We start from the raw sequence: 15,384 nt of genomic DNA, 5'->3' as shown, positions 1-15,384 counted from the left end.
ACTGCTAAAAGCCAAACCACTTTCATGGTAGCCTACCTAAAACTCAGGGTTGGCACAAGCTAAACTGAAACATAGCTGGCTAGCCACCTTAACCGGCTTCATGGTATAGGCCCCCGGTTTAGGTGGCTAGCCAGATATGTTTCAGTTTAGTTTGAACTCTCTGCATCTTAAAAACGCCACGCTGATATTGATCCTCATTTCAGTTCTCCTTGTTTGTCCAAAAGTCTGCTTGCCATGGTCTATGTTTGAAAGAAACAAGAACTGCGTGCTGCGGTCACACACTGTCACACTATGCAGTTGTCCATGTCTGTCGCCATGGTTACGTCATGCTATGGCAGTATGAACGGAAATCGAGGAAAGCATGGATATTGCGTCATTGACAGGAGACTTTTTTTTTCCGGGACGACCACTTATTTAAAATCGGAATTTCTCTGAAATAATAAATCTTTGGAGACTTTTGGGATATTGTAAGTACACAATATTACTTACAGAAATCTTACATATTTTACCTTTAACTATGTTTTTACCAAGGGCCATCAAGTTTCAATTACAATAGAAGCTTATGGAGGAGTGAGACAGACAACTCTCAGATTTAATCAAAAATAGCTTAATTTGTGTTCCGAAGATGTAGGAAAGTCTTACGGGGATGGAACCACACGAGGGCGAGTGATTACCGACATAATTTTCATTTTTGAGTGAACTATCCCTTTAAGACTTGAGGCAACCCACTGTACCTTGACTGACATTTGTCAAGTTGTATCTTCAAGAGGACATTATGGACTTTTCTGTCATATTAATTATTTGATAAATTAAATGAATGTAACTATACAATAACATACAGTGAGTTTTTTGGTTTTTCCTGTGCTCAGTAGTTGTGTGTAATTACTTTCCCTCTCCACTTGCAGGCTCTGACGGGTAAGAGGCGCTATTGGACAACCACAACCCTCCATTTCCCCGCGGCAGAGGCGCATTGTTAGTCGGAAATGGGAAAACCCTGAGCCGTGAGGTTGTCGCTGCTGGCTTCACTGGAGTATAGAGAGTTACACGACGGCAAAGAGAGGGAAGAACAAGCAACCCTGGAGTTTTATGCAGCGGAGACGTTAGTTCTTGGAGTTTTTTCGCCATGAGCTGGGGAACGGATCTTTGGGTAAGCGCACTTTTCCCCATTGCCCGTTCCTTGTGGCCTTTTGTTCACTCACAAAACAACTCGGGTTTTGGCATGACTTCAGGAAAGGTGTCCTAGTCAAGCTGTCTGTGTGTTCTCGGTCTGTCCTGTTGGGTTTACTGTGTCAGTACACCTTTACCGCCAGAAATAATGCGAGAGTTTGATACATTGTAAGATTTCGCTTTTCGAATGTATAACGTTACCAAGTTTTAAATGTATCACGCGTGACGTTTCATATCATTCTATTGAAACCTAATGTAACTTAAAGGATTCACACCCAGTTTCGATGACTAAGAGCTGGGGAGAGGATCATCTTCTATTAACTCGTTTTTTTTCGTGTATAATAGAGATAATATATGTATTATTAATTTAATATAGCTTCAACAACAGCTTCTTCCAGCAGTCTCCAGGATATGTGTCCATTGTTGCTTATTGGTGACAGAATGCTGAAGATGATGTGCTGTTAAATGAATCTTCTAATGTGTTTAGATCTACGGGTTGACCATTGGCACCACGTTTGCAGTTTGATGCCACATTTTATTGTCTGGGCTTCAAGTCTGCCATGTTCGAATGGCACACTGGCCTTTTAAATAATAATAAAAAATGCATCGTTTCGGCATAAGAAGAAGTATTGGGAGACAATAAAGCCCGTCGAGTGTGTGTGGGTCTGTTACAGGGGTGTTGCCCTTCAGATTGGGCTACTGGACAAAAAGCAGAGGATGTGTGAGACATTGCTAGAAAGATCACATGTCATCAGGGTTTTTTGAGGATAATAGATTTAAACGGTGGTTTAAGCGATGTTTTAGATACAACTTTACTTATGCACGGGGTTGCATTTGTGATTGATCATCCAGATTAATAACTGGTTTTGTTGTTGCTGTGTTTGTGTGTGAGTATGTCAATGAATTTAGGTTTAGGTGTTCTTATGACCGTGTAACTCGTACTAGTAATAAAGTTAACTCAGTAATTAAGAGATTTTACTAAAAGGTTTTTGTTAAAGATTCTGTTTTTTATTTGAATATACTCTGGGTTCCTGACCTTTTGGTTACAAAGTAGCTGGTTTCAAACTGGTCCAAGCTGATCATTTTCTGGCTCATAATTAATGCGTCCAAAAAAAAACCAACAGTTTGACCACCTTAAGATCTTATGACCAGCTGGTAACTGCTGAGAGAAGGTCTGCCTGTTTCAACAATCTAAAGAACAGCTAGAATCCAAATACTGTTTCAAAACACAACTACCATGTTATGCTGGAAAATCCAGTTTTTTTTTTTTTGTATGACTTTCATAACTCATTTATTCCTACAAAGAAGGGCAGTTGTGAAATTAAGACGTCATTAAAGAAATGCCAAAGACTTTCGTTCTAGAATGTGAGAACTGTTGGGGTGAGTGTTGTTTTTAACAAAATCATGAACAAGAGTGCTGTAAGAATTACTAGCAAATTGACTAATTATACTGTCCAATGGACATTGGACTTGTTAGATTGAACATATTCCAGAGTTTTTACGTGTGGCTGGATGTTTGGTGTTGGACATCCGATACTGTCTGTTTGCCCTAAATATGGTTTGAATTGGCTCTCTTAATTTCTCACACCGTAAATCCCTTATGTTGTGAAGTATGGCATATCCTCCTCATTAGAAATGGCCTTTTGTAGATTGCATTCATCTCTAATCCCTTTGTACATGGAACATGCTGAATAATGAAGTTGTCTGTTTGACTCATGGTATGTCTTTTTAGTCATAATGGACGTATTTCCATCCTTAACCTTGGCTCTGAGCAAGCAGCAACATTGTAATCTGAATGTTTACATTTTTTTTTTAAACTCGTTAGTTTAGATCGTATAGAGTGCCGAAGTTTTGACGTCACTTTGTTGGACAACTCAAGTTATTGGCGCATGGGTTCCCTTGATTAAAAAAAGCTATGCATTTTCCCCATAGACTTTTGGAAAATCGCTAAAAATAAGATCTGTGTTCAACAAAGAGTTGTGACCCTTACACGTTTTGTCTTTCAAGATAATCCAAAATGTAGACATTTTAAACCATATATAAAGTTTTAAAAAACACAGACACAATAAAGTTTAAAAACCCACACGCAGGTTATAACTGGTGTTTTCTATGTCATAGATCAAAACGTGAAATTATTTCAAGGCTTTGTTAACCATAGACCTTATTTCAGGCGATTTAGCAAAAACCCATTCAAAAAAACCTATTTCAGGGCGAAGGAACCGGAAGTGCTAAAATGCTAACTCACTTCCGCGTTTGGCCTACAAAGTGACATAATTCCCAATTCTATTTAGATATAAAATATATGACAAATAAGGGCGTGGTTAACTTTAATTGACAGCTGATAACGGGCTGCGCCGAGTGGAATTCCTGAAATTTGACGTCTCGGCCATGATCTGACACAACACATCATACCACCTCTGTATCCTTTCTGAACATTTGTATTGAAATAACGGACATAAAATGGGTTGCTCTGATATAAACTACACTAATTGACATACCGGCGCCGCCCATACCCCCCATAAATGGCCTCAAAACCGTTATTCAGAAAGTCTATGGGTGACCTCACAGACGTTTTGTCCATTTGTTTTTTTCAGTCTATGGCTCTGATGAATGAAATGCCATTCAATTCCTTAAATTCTTGTGCTTTTTTTCATCATGGTTCTCCTTAAATGCACTTGTGCTCTTAGAGACATTAAAACTCAATTAATATTTTCAATGTCCCTCATTATTTGGGTATAAGTATGGCGTGATGCCTTGGGTGTGATCAGTTTACACCTTTCATAATTGCCCAATTGTAACGCATAATAAGAAAACGCCTTGAGCATAAGTCAACTTGTTAGTTCTGAGTATCATGGAGGTTATTTGTGTGACCTTTTTGCTGTCTTGTGCTTTTATTAGTGCAAAGCGATATGAACGCGGATGGACTTGAGCTGTGAGGGGTTGTGTACTTAAATCAGTGTAAGGAAGGTCAAAGAGCCTGATTGAAACTTAATGACACAATGCTCAACTGAGTACAGGAAACTGACATTTACCAGTTACTGACATAACCCTTGCTATTATTAAAGGACAAGTTTGGTATTTTACACTTAAAGCCCTGTTTTAAGAACGTTTCTGATGAAATGGAACGGTCAAGATTGAAATTTGGACACATGCTGCTGTCCCGAGAATTTTCGGTTTCTGTGGTTGCACCCCCCCACCTCCACAATGGTTGCATAGGTGCACAGTTTTTTTTTTTTGTCCCAAGTCAAGTCAATGGAGTTTGTGTTTTTTTTTACATTTCCTAAGTTATTTATTTGAAGCCTGTATGATGATTATAGGGTAGTTGCTGCAGATCTACTAGTGTTTTGTAAGTTGTACACAACTGTAATAATGGAGCGCATGGACTGAACTGTGTGTGTGCTGTTAAAAGAATTGTTAACAGGGCTTCGATGTGGTGATTCAGTCTTTTGTAGAGCAAACTAGTTAGACCTGTTACAGTGCTCGCAAGCCTTGTATAGTAATTGTTTAGTTCATGGGTTTTGTGTGTTGTAGTGTTTTGGGTTTCAAAAATGAATTGAATTAGATAATGTCAACCAACCAGCATGTAAGTAGATGAAAAGACTTTCTTTTTCTATGATCCTTCGATCCTTTCTATGAAAATATTATATGTTTTAAAATGTAATTTTTTGAAAAAACATGATCATACTGAAATCATTTAATATGCTGATTTTAATGTGTATATATATATATATATATATATATATATAAAACATTTGAAAAGTTATGATTGAGAACTTTGTAAGTGTACAGACCGTTTAATAAGAACATACTTTATGAAGACAGTTTACTTCGCGTATACAGACAGGAGCCATCTTAAAAAATAGTCTCGATAAGTCGATCCCCGAACGCCGTCAGAAGTTCGCTGAACTTCATACAGTTCAGATCACTCAGCACGACGTTCGTGGTTTGACTTGTCGAGACTATTTTTTAAGATGGCTCCTGCCTGTATACACGAAGTGAACTGTCTTCATAAAGTATGTTCTTATTAAACGGTCTGTAGACTTACAAAGTTCTCAATGCTTCGTTTTGCATGTGTGGAGCCTCATTATGTTACTGCGTTAGTGTGGGGCTATTTTGAGCCTTGTTAGTGGTATAAACTAGCGATTTCTTCTTACTTAGTCAATGCCCCCATTACTAGCATTATACGATAAACAGTTTTTAGAGATAAAACTCTTTACATTCGATTATCAGGAAAACAAATCTCAGAGAACGGTTGACTGTGTACCGATGTTTTATTAGACCAAAGGTTCATTGTTCGCCGGAGTTCTCCTTTAAGAGTCATTGTATAAAATGTATATAGATCTTCAGGAAATCTGCAGACCGAATTTGCCCTTTGCACCTGAACTAAGATCATGCACTTATCTTGTGACAGTCATGTCAAGATTTGACTGAAAAGCTTGTTATACATCAGCTTAAAAGCAACTTCTGTCTACAACCCGTGCTGCAGTGACTCAAGACAAAGGCAGATGTGTGTGGCTCCTGTCAAGATAGTTCAGTTGAAGGTTATTCTTTCTGGTTTTGACTGGTCAGGCTTTTGACAACCGCATGTGTGTTTTTACAAATAGCTACAAAACTTCCACATTAGTCCTGTTAGGTGCAGATTTGAGTGCTAAAATCGGACAATTGTGCATTTAAAATATGCTCTCTCAAGGAAGCACGTGTAATTTGTATTATCTAACCTTAAAATAACCCCCAAAATGGAAAATCTACCAGTATTTATTTACTCACCTGCATGTCCAACCAAACCTGTGCTTTTTTCTTCTTCTGTGGAATGCACAAGGTGACATTTTAATGAATCTTTAAACGGCTAATAGTGGCTGTCAAGCACTTCTTCTAAACCAATATAATATATTGTTATTGGAATAAATCATACTGTTTCATTATGATAATTTTTTCCACTAAAAAATGATTTTTAATTTATTTATTTTTAATTTATATATATATTTTTTAAGAATTTGAGAAGCTTGAAATTGCATTAATTTATTAACCACTAGTAAGCTGCTTCTTGAACTATTTCCTGTTATTGCTCGGTACTTTAACTGATGTGTTTTTTTCCAATACGGTTTACTGATGTTTTACGTTAGTGGCACTGTTTAGGCCATGTCTACGCAAATCTGGATACACGAAACAGAGAAAACCGTCCACACTGAGACTGCATTTTTGTCCTGTGACATCTGAGTTTTCTTTAAGACGCTCCCAAGTGGATCAATTACAAAACTCCTTTTTCGCATTGTAGTGTGGACTGTGAAAACAGAGGTATTTGAAAACAATGATGTATATTTAATCATGTGATGCATATGATATTGTACTGAAAGATATCTGTAATATATCTGTGCTATTCACTTTCACAGTGTTGCCAAAAATACGTTCGTCATTTTTAATTCCTGCGAAGATGACTCGCAATTGCTGTGGCAAAACTTGAAGGCAATTTCATTTTAAACCATACATAGAGTGGTGACTGAGTGTGACTTAAACATACCTGCAAGCGGTGAAATATTTGCTCATAATGTGATCGTGCCTGAAGAATAGCTTGAGAACTTTATTATCTGGTCTCCTAGTATCATTTCAGTGAGCTTTTAATGTTTTACACATGCGCAGTTCGATTATAAGAAACTTTTGCAAAAGGCTTGAAAATGCTAGTGTGGATTGAGAGCGTTTTGAAACTAAAATGGCATTTTCAAATGCATCCGGATGGATGTAGACTTCACAGTTGAGGTGTACAGATTGCTGAGAGCTGGTAATCTAGGATACCTTGAGTTCAGTCAGGTGAGACTCTGCCAGGTCATTATGTCTGCGTGCCAAGTCTGCTGTCGCTGCCAATGTGCCAGAGGAGCTATAGACATAAACACACGCTCGGAACATAGTCGTGGGAAAGAGTAGGTCAGGAAACAATTTGTTTGAACCTTTGACCCCCAGCATTTAGTATGTCATTCCAGTGCTTTCTGATGTTTATTGGCATGTGTGAGTAATGTTTTGCTTACATGCGTCTCTGGTGAGAGAACCAGTTTGTGTTCTCATTTGCCACTGACCCATTTTCAGCAGAATAAATGCTGATCACGAACTGATAACTCTCTCCGTTTCTCTGCCATTCTTAAAGTTTATAATTTATGTCTTGTTAGAGATATTTTGCATGTATTGGATGTTTTAAACGTTTGATAGTTGCTTCTGGCCCCTTTTCCCGACGTTAGAGTTTTATACAGATTATTCTGTCATCCCTGCTCTGATCAGAACAAAAATCTTTAAAACGTTTCACAGTATCCTGCTTAAACACAAGTGCCTAGCTATGTTTGGTCTGAGAGTGAATATCTGCAGACAATCAGATCTTTGTAGTATGTAAAGCTTGCTCTTGGCTCTCTCTTCGGGCTCTTGGCACTCTCTGAAAGACCAACAGCTGGGTGCAAATGTCCGTCTATATCACACAACAAAGATTAATTTAGTTTTGAGGTCAATGTTATCATAACCGAGGGTCCGTAGCTTATTTTTCTGCTGGAATCGACTAATTGGACCATCAAACCTTGGGTTACAACCAATTTTTTTTTTTTCATACAGCCAATATTTATGGAGCACGACTCACACAAACAAGTTCTGTGGTCCTTGGCCTGGAACAAACTGGCGGAACGTCCTGTGATCTTCTCAACCAAACCCCTACATGATGGAGGACCCAAATAGATGTACTGTACTCTGAAGATCTCTTTTGTCTTTTGGCATAGCTTTGGTGGCCTTATCAGAAGCAATTAACCCAGGTTGAATATCTGTGGTGCCACTAGTCTCCACTGTTTTGGGTAAACACTAAACAGGGCCAATTTATGGTCCCATATCTTAAATCATTGGGCCTGAACCATGAAGCATTGTTGCTTCTTTATTTTAAGACTAACTGGACATAGGCATCGTTTTGGCCTGGGAATTTTCAATAGTCATTTGTCACATGATGTCTGAGGCATCAATGCCAAGTTTACAGGATAAGTGGGCAATGTTCTCTTTTGATGTTTTAAAATCCTCTTACTCACTCCCTTTAGAAGAATCATTTTAGCCACCCTCATGTTGTTCCAAATCTGTATGCTGTCATGTTTCCATGGAACACTAATGGAGATTTTTTTAAGGAATCTTCTCATGCAAAAGTGCAAAAGAGCATCTGTAAAATTTAGAAAACTGTATTTATTCTTTCTTTTACAGTATTTATACTCTGAACTTTTCCCCCTGTTGCTGGACTAGAGCCAGACCAATATTATCGGCAGGCCGACATAAGGCGCTTTCGGCATCGGCAGTTATAATGGCCGCAAAATGAATATTTCAAAAATAAAATAAAAATGGACTAAACTCATAAATAGCTAATGTTAGGGAAATATGTTAATGTTTTGTTGCGTTTCTGAAAAAATAAAAATAAAATATCGGCCGATATATCGGATTTTAAAACCAACAAATATTTGTATCGGTATCGGCCTTCAAAACCCTTTATCAGTCGGGCTTTACTCTGGACCCCAGTTTGTAAACCTGAATTTTCAAATAGAGATACCAAGAAACTAGCATAAAACATCTATCCACCTACTTGCTACTTGGGAGAATGTGTCACAAATGTCTTAAATTCTGCAATAATCCATCATATTATAGCTCTCTTACGTAACCTGAAGAATGAAGATGACTTAAAAACAAGCCACCTTAGAGGATGCCACCCCTATACATATTAATTTAATAATTCATAAACTCAATGCCTAAAAATATTGTTTGCGGCCCTTGAATGGAAACTGAATTCAGGTTTTTCAGTCAAACAAGGGTAATTTTTGGTGGGAATTGGCTTGAAACTGTGTATTGAGGAGGGTAACAAAGTTCATTCTTCAGCTTCTTTCACATTTACAGGGCCCCTTAGTCTCCTGACAAATCACACAAGCCTGTTTACAGAAAGAGAGAGAGAAAACACTGGGAACCAGACTGGTCGTTTTGTCGTCTCCCACCTTTTGTTGGATGACATGCGTTGCGGTTTTTATGACCTGTGGAAATGTTTCTAAAGCCATGAGACTGTTGCTGGAATGGTCTGGAATGTCCTGGAAATGTACATTTATTCACTTGGTACGGTAGGGACAGTTTTACAGTGTCTTCTCACGGGATAGTTACCATGCTGCATCAAAACAGCTTGATATTGTTTCTTGTTTAAATGAGTGAATTTTGGGTTTGCATGGGAGAGCAGCAGTTTCCAGGGTAATCCAATGCAATGTATGCGTCTCCCAGCACAGTACGCTAAGTCGAGTCTGTGCTGCTGAAATACACAGCTCAAGTGTCTTGTTTTTATCTAGTTATGCAAGTCAGGTAGCAACTCATTAATCTGTGTGGTTTAACCTGACTGAAAATCTTGGCTCCATTTGTTAAGCGTGGATTAAACTCACACACTATTAAACAGTCTGGACAAACATGGCGTAATGGAAGTGCCCATCATCTCGAGGAGACAAGACTACATGTGTGCATATCAGACTAGACAGCGCAAACAACATTAGACCGTACAAATTTTACATAGAATATGGGACAGTAATAACTAAGAGAAGTTAATCATTAAAATGAGGGATATGAGCAACTCTGGTAGTTAAAGCCCTTCCCTGATAGATTACGCAAGGTAAACAAGAAGGCTTTAGGAGAACATGGATGTCTTGGGTTTCCCAGGTTATATGACAATTTATACTATCTTGTTGGTCCCGTTTTTGATGCTTTTCATCGTTAAATATAGCATTCTGTCGTCCTGTACTCTCAAAAGGTGGGCAACAAAAATGTACTTAGACCAAATTGCTGTGTCGCATTTGTCTTTTGGGTAGAGTCCAGTTCAACAATATATTGTAATATGTATATTGTAGCTAGAGTAAGAGATTACTCAATATTGAAAAATATGGGAGATCATTCTGTTCAAGTAAAAATTGAATGTAATCCGTAATGTATGCGTGCAATTTATTTTAGGCATAGATTATAGTATTATTAACTAAAGGCAGAGAGACTTCACATGAGTTGCGTGATTTGTGTGAATTTAGCTTAAATATTTGATTAACAAAATATACCGCTTGGAATTTGTTGGAACTTTGTCAGTGGCCACTAACAAAGGGACATTCCAACTCTGTGGAAAGATGCAAAGTTCTGCGCATATGCAAATTCTGTGAGGATCTAGTAAGGATGCCTAGAAGATGCAGGCAGTAGACAGCAAGCATCTCAGTAGGTGTTGGAACAAGGCCATTGCATTAAGCTGGAGGGCTGTATGTTTGCGTTTTTTAGCTGTGGTATGTGTGCTTTTATCTGCGTAATCGGGGTTATTTCAGTACAGGAAGATTTCAGACAGACGTTTGGGGGATGGGGGTCTTAATTCTTAGGCTAGCACATGATAGCACTCATGCTCTTTGTCTCCAAGACCCTCCAGAAGTTTCTAAATCACAATGATGCACTCAAACATGGCTGCTAATGATTTCCAAATGATCTCCCAATGCGACACCATACAGCCCTGCACCGTAACTTAACATTCAATCCAACTATTTTTTACATTGACTCACATTACGTTCCAACTGTCAAACCCGAGTCATGATTTCTGCAAAAGCAGAACAATTGTTAAATATTCATAAAATCTATTGGTAAGAATGTTTCTTCAGCACTATTAGAATGATTTCTGAAGGATCATGTTTCAAATGTCTTATTAAAATCAAGCTGCCATTTTTCATTTTGTAGGTTCTAGGTTCGGGGCAAGAAAAGTGCAATTTTTCCATTCTTTCGTTTGCTGAGTCAGATACGTGGTATAAAGGAGGTGACATTGAATTCACCTCAAAGTTTTGCATATTATGTTTAGACACAGGCTAAAATGAGTCGGGTAGGAGGCCTGAATATCCTGGAGAGCTCTTGCTTTGCTAGCAGCATGCCAGTACTAAAGCAACCTGCAGCTGATCTGGATTGCATTGCTGACATGTTAAAACATGACTACAGAAATGCGTATCTCTTTCAAAGCTTCTCTGCAATGCAAGTACAGTTTATTTGACAGGTGCTAACACTGTATGCTTGAAGGGGGGTGGGTACATGTTGCCCTGTCTATTGTCCTTCAAATCAAGTGTAAACTAAAGAGTGAACAAGTCCTGCTTCAGACATAGGTACGACGTTGGTGGTTTAACGCTATTTCATAGCAAACCCAGACTTCCATGTGAAGCCCCTCACAGTCTGGTGGATCCATTCAACCTGGTGACTGCGGTCTGACTGTGGTGTTGGTGGTTATGTGGCCTGCTATATCCTGTTCTTCTACTGGAGGCATATTCAGGGGAACCAGCCTATTCAAATACTATGAGTTTACTCATGGTTGAGGTTAAAATGGGTGCTGCATGTGGCGGTGTGAATCACTTGGTTTGATTTAAGATTATATGATATTATCAGGGCTTTTTCCTGGTCTTCGATGTTGGCCGACAGACACTGTCATCCTTTTTTGCCCTCCTTAAAAAAAATAAAATTAAAGGATTAGTTCACTTTTGAAAAAACTTTTGCTGATAATTTACTCACCCCCATGTCATCCAAGATGTCCATGTCTTTCTTTCCTCAGTCGAAAAGAAATTTAGGTTTTTGATGAAAACATTCCAGGATTTTTCTCCATATAATGGACTTCAATGGGAACCGGATGGTTCAAGGTCCAAAAGATAGTGTTAATAACAGTTTCAGATGCAGCTTCAAATGTCTTTAAACAATATCAGACGATGAATAAGGGTCTTATCATGCGAAACGATCGGTTATTTCAAAACTTATTCCAAAAATGTAACTTTTCTAAGGACAAATGCTAGCCTTGCTCTATTCTGTGAGGCGCGTTTGCAACGTCACGTATTACATAGTTACGTTCAAAAGGTCACGGGCGACGTAGCCGAAAGTACAGAGTCAGTGTTTACAAGTTGAACGCATAGGTTGAACGTGCAAACTAGCTCAAACACCGTTTACAAAAAAAGGAATTAAAAGGAAAAACAACGATGTCGGACGATTTTGATTCTGTACTTCCGGCTACGTCGCCCGTGACCTTTTGAACGTTATTACATGACGTTACAAACGCGCCTCAGAGAATATAGCAAGGCTAGCATTTGTCCTTAGAAAAGTTACATTTTTGGAATAAGTTTTGAAATAACCGATCGTTTCGCATTATAAGACCCTTATTCATCGTCTGGTGGTGTCGTTTAAAGACATTTGAAGCTGCATCTGAAACTGTTATTAACACTATCTTTTGGACCTTGAACCATCCGGTTCCCATTGAAGTCCATTATATGGAGAAAAATCCTGGAATGTTTTCATCAAAAACCTAAATTTCTTTTCGACTGAGGTAAGAAAGACATGGACATCTTGGATGACATGGGGGTGAGTACATTATCAGCAAAAGTTTTTTCAAAAGTGAACTAATCCTTTAAGTATTTACTTAACGTAATGACGTTTGTCACAAAAATCGATACTGACCATATTGGAAATAATTTCTCATAATCATGACAAATATTAGAGAAAAATAAGGTAATATTATGTATGCCAGCATCTTGTGGATCAAAACAAACAAGTCCTTCCATCACGGTTGAACTCGCACTAACATTAACAGGCTTGATAGCTTCTAGATCCAGCGCGGTGAAGCTCTAGCTCCTCCCGTTTGGCTCTGCATCGAGGATCAGCAAGCGCACCAGTCATCTGTCACTCACCGATCAAATACGACTTTGGCGGGACAAAAATTGGCTTTGGTGGCCACCAAAAAGAAATGAAACACAGGAAAAACCCTGCATTATGAATAATGTCAACTGAGCTTAAAAGAAGTGTATCTTCTGATTGGCTGGTAAACTATTTTTTAGGATAATGCACATCATTTTTAAGTGTCAAAATATTAAGGGACCGCTGTAAGTAAACTTCCCGGAGGGATGTAAACACTATGATGCTTTCAAAATATTGAACCATCCAACACTAACGTTTATGCATTTGGAAGAGGCTTTTATCCGAAGCGCCTTACATTGCATTTGAGGATACAAATTCTTAATAGCGTTGATTGAAACCATAACCTTGGTGTTGCCTGCGGCATGTTCTGCTGTTTGAGCTTCTGCCTTAAATTTTGGGACTACCTTTTGATTTGAACAATGAAAGAAGGGGTGGGCGGGATATGTTAGGGTTTTTGTGAAGACTGTTTAGCACCACTAACATCGCTGAAGTGACACAGTGTACCTTTAAAATCAGATTCAAGTGATAGTGGGGTGTTCTTAATCATTAAAGGCTGTTTAGCACCACTAACATCGCAGAAGTGACACAGTGCACCTTTAAAATCAGATTCAAGTGATAGTGGGGTGTTCTTAATCATTAAAGATTGCAGGAAAGGTTTTCCATGTTGTCCATTATGTGTCCTTATCCCTGTCTTCATTGAAGAAAGGAAGCCGTACATTGCCTCACCCAGCGTGTTGGAGGTTTCATTGATTGCGGATGTTTGGAGCTCTTTTTTTGTTTCCTGGTGCTCACGGAAGAGAATCTGTAACAGCAATCTTTAGAATTAAGTTAAGCTCGTGTGAGTTGACTGCTCTGCATGCCATGGCTGACACATCTCTGTGGCATGTAGGGTTGCTATGCTGAGCTGATTGGGATGCTCAAAAAAGGTCGAGTTTTCGTGGCACGATTACTGTTTACTGGATATTTATCTTTCTGTGCATTTAATCTGGTATACAAAGCATGGAAAGAATGCACACATCACCTTTAAAGATTAGTTCACTTTTAAAAAAAAATGTTGCTTATGATTTACCCCCCCCCCCCCCCATGTCATCCAAGATGTCCATGTCTTTCTTTCTTCAGTCGAAAGGAAATTAAGGTTTTTGATGAAAACATTCCAGGATTTTCTCCATATAATGGACTTCATTGGGAACCAAACGGTTCAAGGTCCAAATGAGAGTTTCAGTGCAGCTTCAAAGGATGACACCAGACGATCTTATCTAGCGAAACGATCGGTCATAGTTTAAGTTTTATAAGCACAAATGCTCGCCTTGCTCTGTTCTGTGATGAGCGTTCGTGACTCTCTTGTTCAAACTAGTTCATCAAAATGAACAAATCCTTTTTCGAGTCATGACTCGAAGGGTCCTAGATAAGGCCCTTATTCATCGTCTGGTGTCATTTAAAGCCCTTTGAAGCTGCACTGAAACTCTCATTTGGGCCTTGAACCGTTTGGTTCCCATTGAAGTCCATTATATGGGGAAAATCTTGGAATGTTTTCATCAAAACCTTAATTTCTTTTAGACTGAAGAAAGAAAGACGTGGACATCTTGGATCACATGGGGGTGAGTAAATTATCAGCAAAAGTTTTTTTAAAAGTGAACTACTCCTTTTAATACAAATAAAATACTGATCAATTGTACTGCAATAAAAGCATTGAATATAGAAAATGTATCTGTTTTTGACAAAATATCTAGAGAAAGCATTAAATGTATTTGTTATACTTCCATTTCATCCTTAATGTCAAAATCAGTGGTGTTGGACAAAGACCACATTGTCTCAACTGGCTTGTTACGGTTAGCATAGACTCACACATTGTCCATGTTTTTTCTCCAGAGCTGTTTAGCTAGAGCGATGATTCTGCTGTTGTTCACTGCTCCGTGGGCAGTTTTGTAGCAAGACAGAAAATGAAGTGTCCCTCGGTGGAAAGGATAATCAGTGTCAGAACATGCTGTAATGGCCTTAAAAGTGTGTGTCAGCCTTAAGTCACAAGGCAGTGAATCAACTCCCTTTTTACACACACACACACACACACGTGTCTCCACAGACTGGCATACCTTTAAAGGCCTTTAATCTTGAACACCAGACCTTAACAGAGTTTCTCCTCGGGGTACAGAGCGATGTGACCATGTTAGAAGGGTTGTAGGTGGTTTTGGGCACATGTTAGCAAGTCTTCAGAAGCAGCGAGATGAAAGAGACTGTCTGGGATGTGAGGCGCTGACAGCCACAGGAAGAGTGTGAATCGAAAGTGTTGAGAAATATGAGGTATGACAGGCATATCTAGAAAATGACTTTCCTACAGGAATTTCATCCTTATTCACTTCCATCACTTCCCAGCATGATGACGTACTAATGTTCTGCATTACATGTCAGGTGCTTACTGACACATCTGGCTGAAATTATAGCTCGGACAGATGTACATTACATGATGTACTCTTAGTTTTTTTTTGTTGGTCATTTCCTTTTGGAAACGGA

General features: G+C 38.7%; 1 protein-coding gene across 3 annotated transcripts in view; it reads left to right on the top strand.

The window, feature by feature from the left end:
* Positions 1-963: 963 nt before the first annotated feature.
* fnbp1l (formin binding protein 1 like) overlaps positions 964-15,384 on the top strand; it is a 49,313-nt gene continuing 34,892 nt past the window's right edge. For 2 of the 3 annotated variants that reach the window (XM_039662259.2, XM_039662208.2), the window contains exon 1: positions 964-1,147. In XM_039662259.2, the coding sequence (XP_039518193.1) occupies positions 1,124-1,147 (24 nt within the window). In that variant the 5' untranslated portion in view covers positions 964-1,123. The remainder of the gene's footprint in view (positions 1,148-15,384) is intronic. The other variant, XM_039662327.2, reaches the window with a different exon arrangement.

Source organism: Pimephales promelas, chromosome 14, assembly GCF_988280905.1.
Source record: "Pimephales promelas chromosome 14, fPimPro1.hap1.1, whole genome shotgun sequence".
NCBI classification, from domain to species: Eukaryota; Metazoa; Chordata; class Actinopteri; order Cypriniformes; family Leuciscidae; genus Pimephales; species Pimephales promelas.
This window is presented reverse-complemented; position numbering and strand designations above follow the sequence as displayed.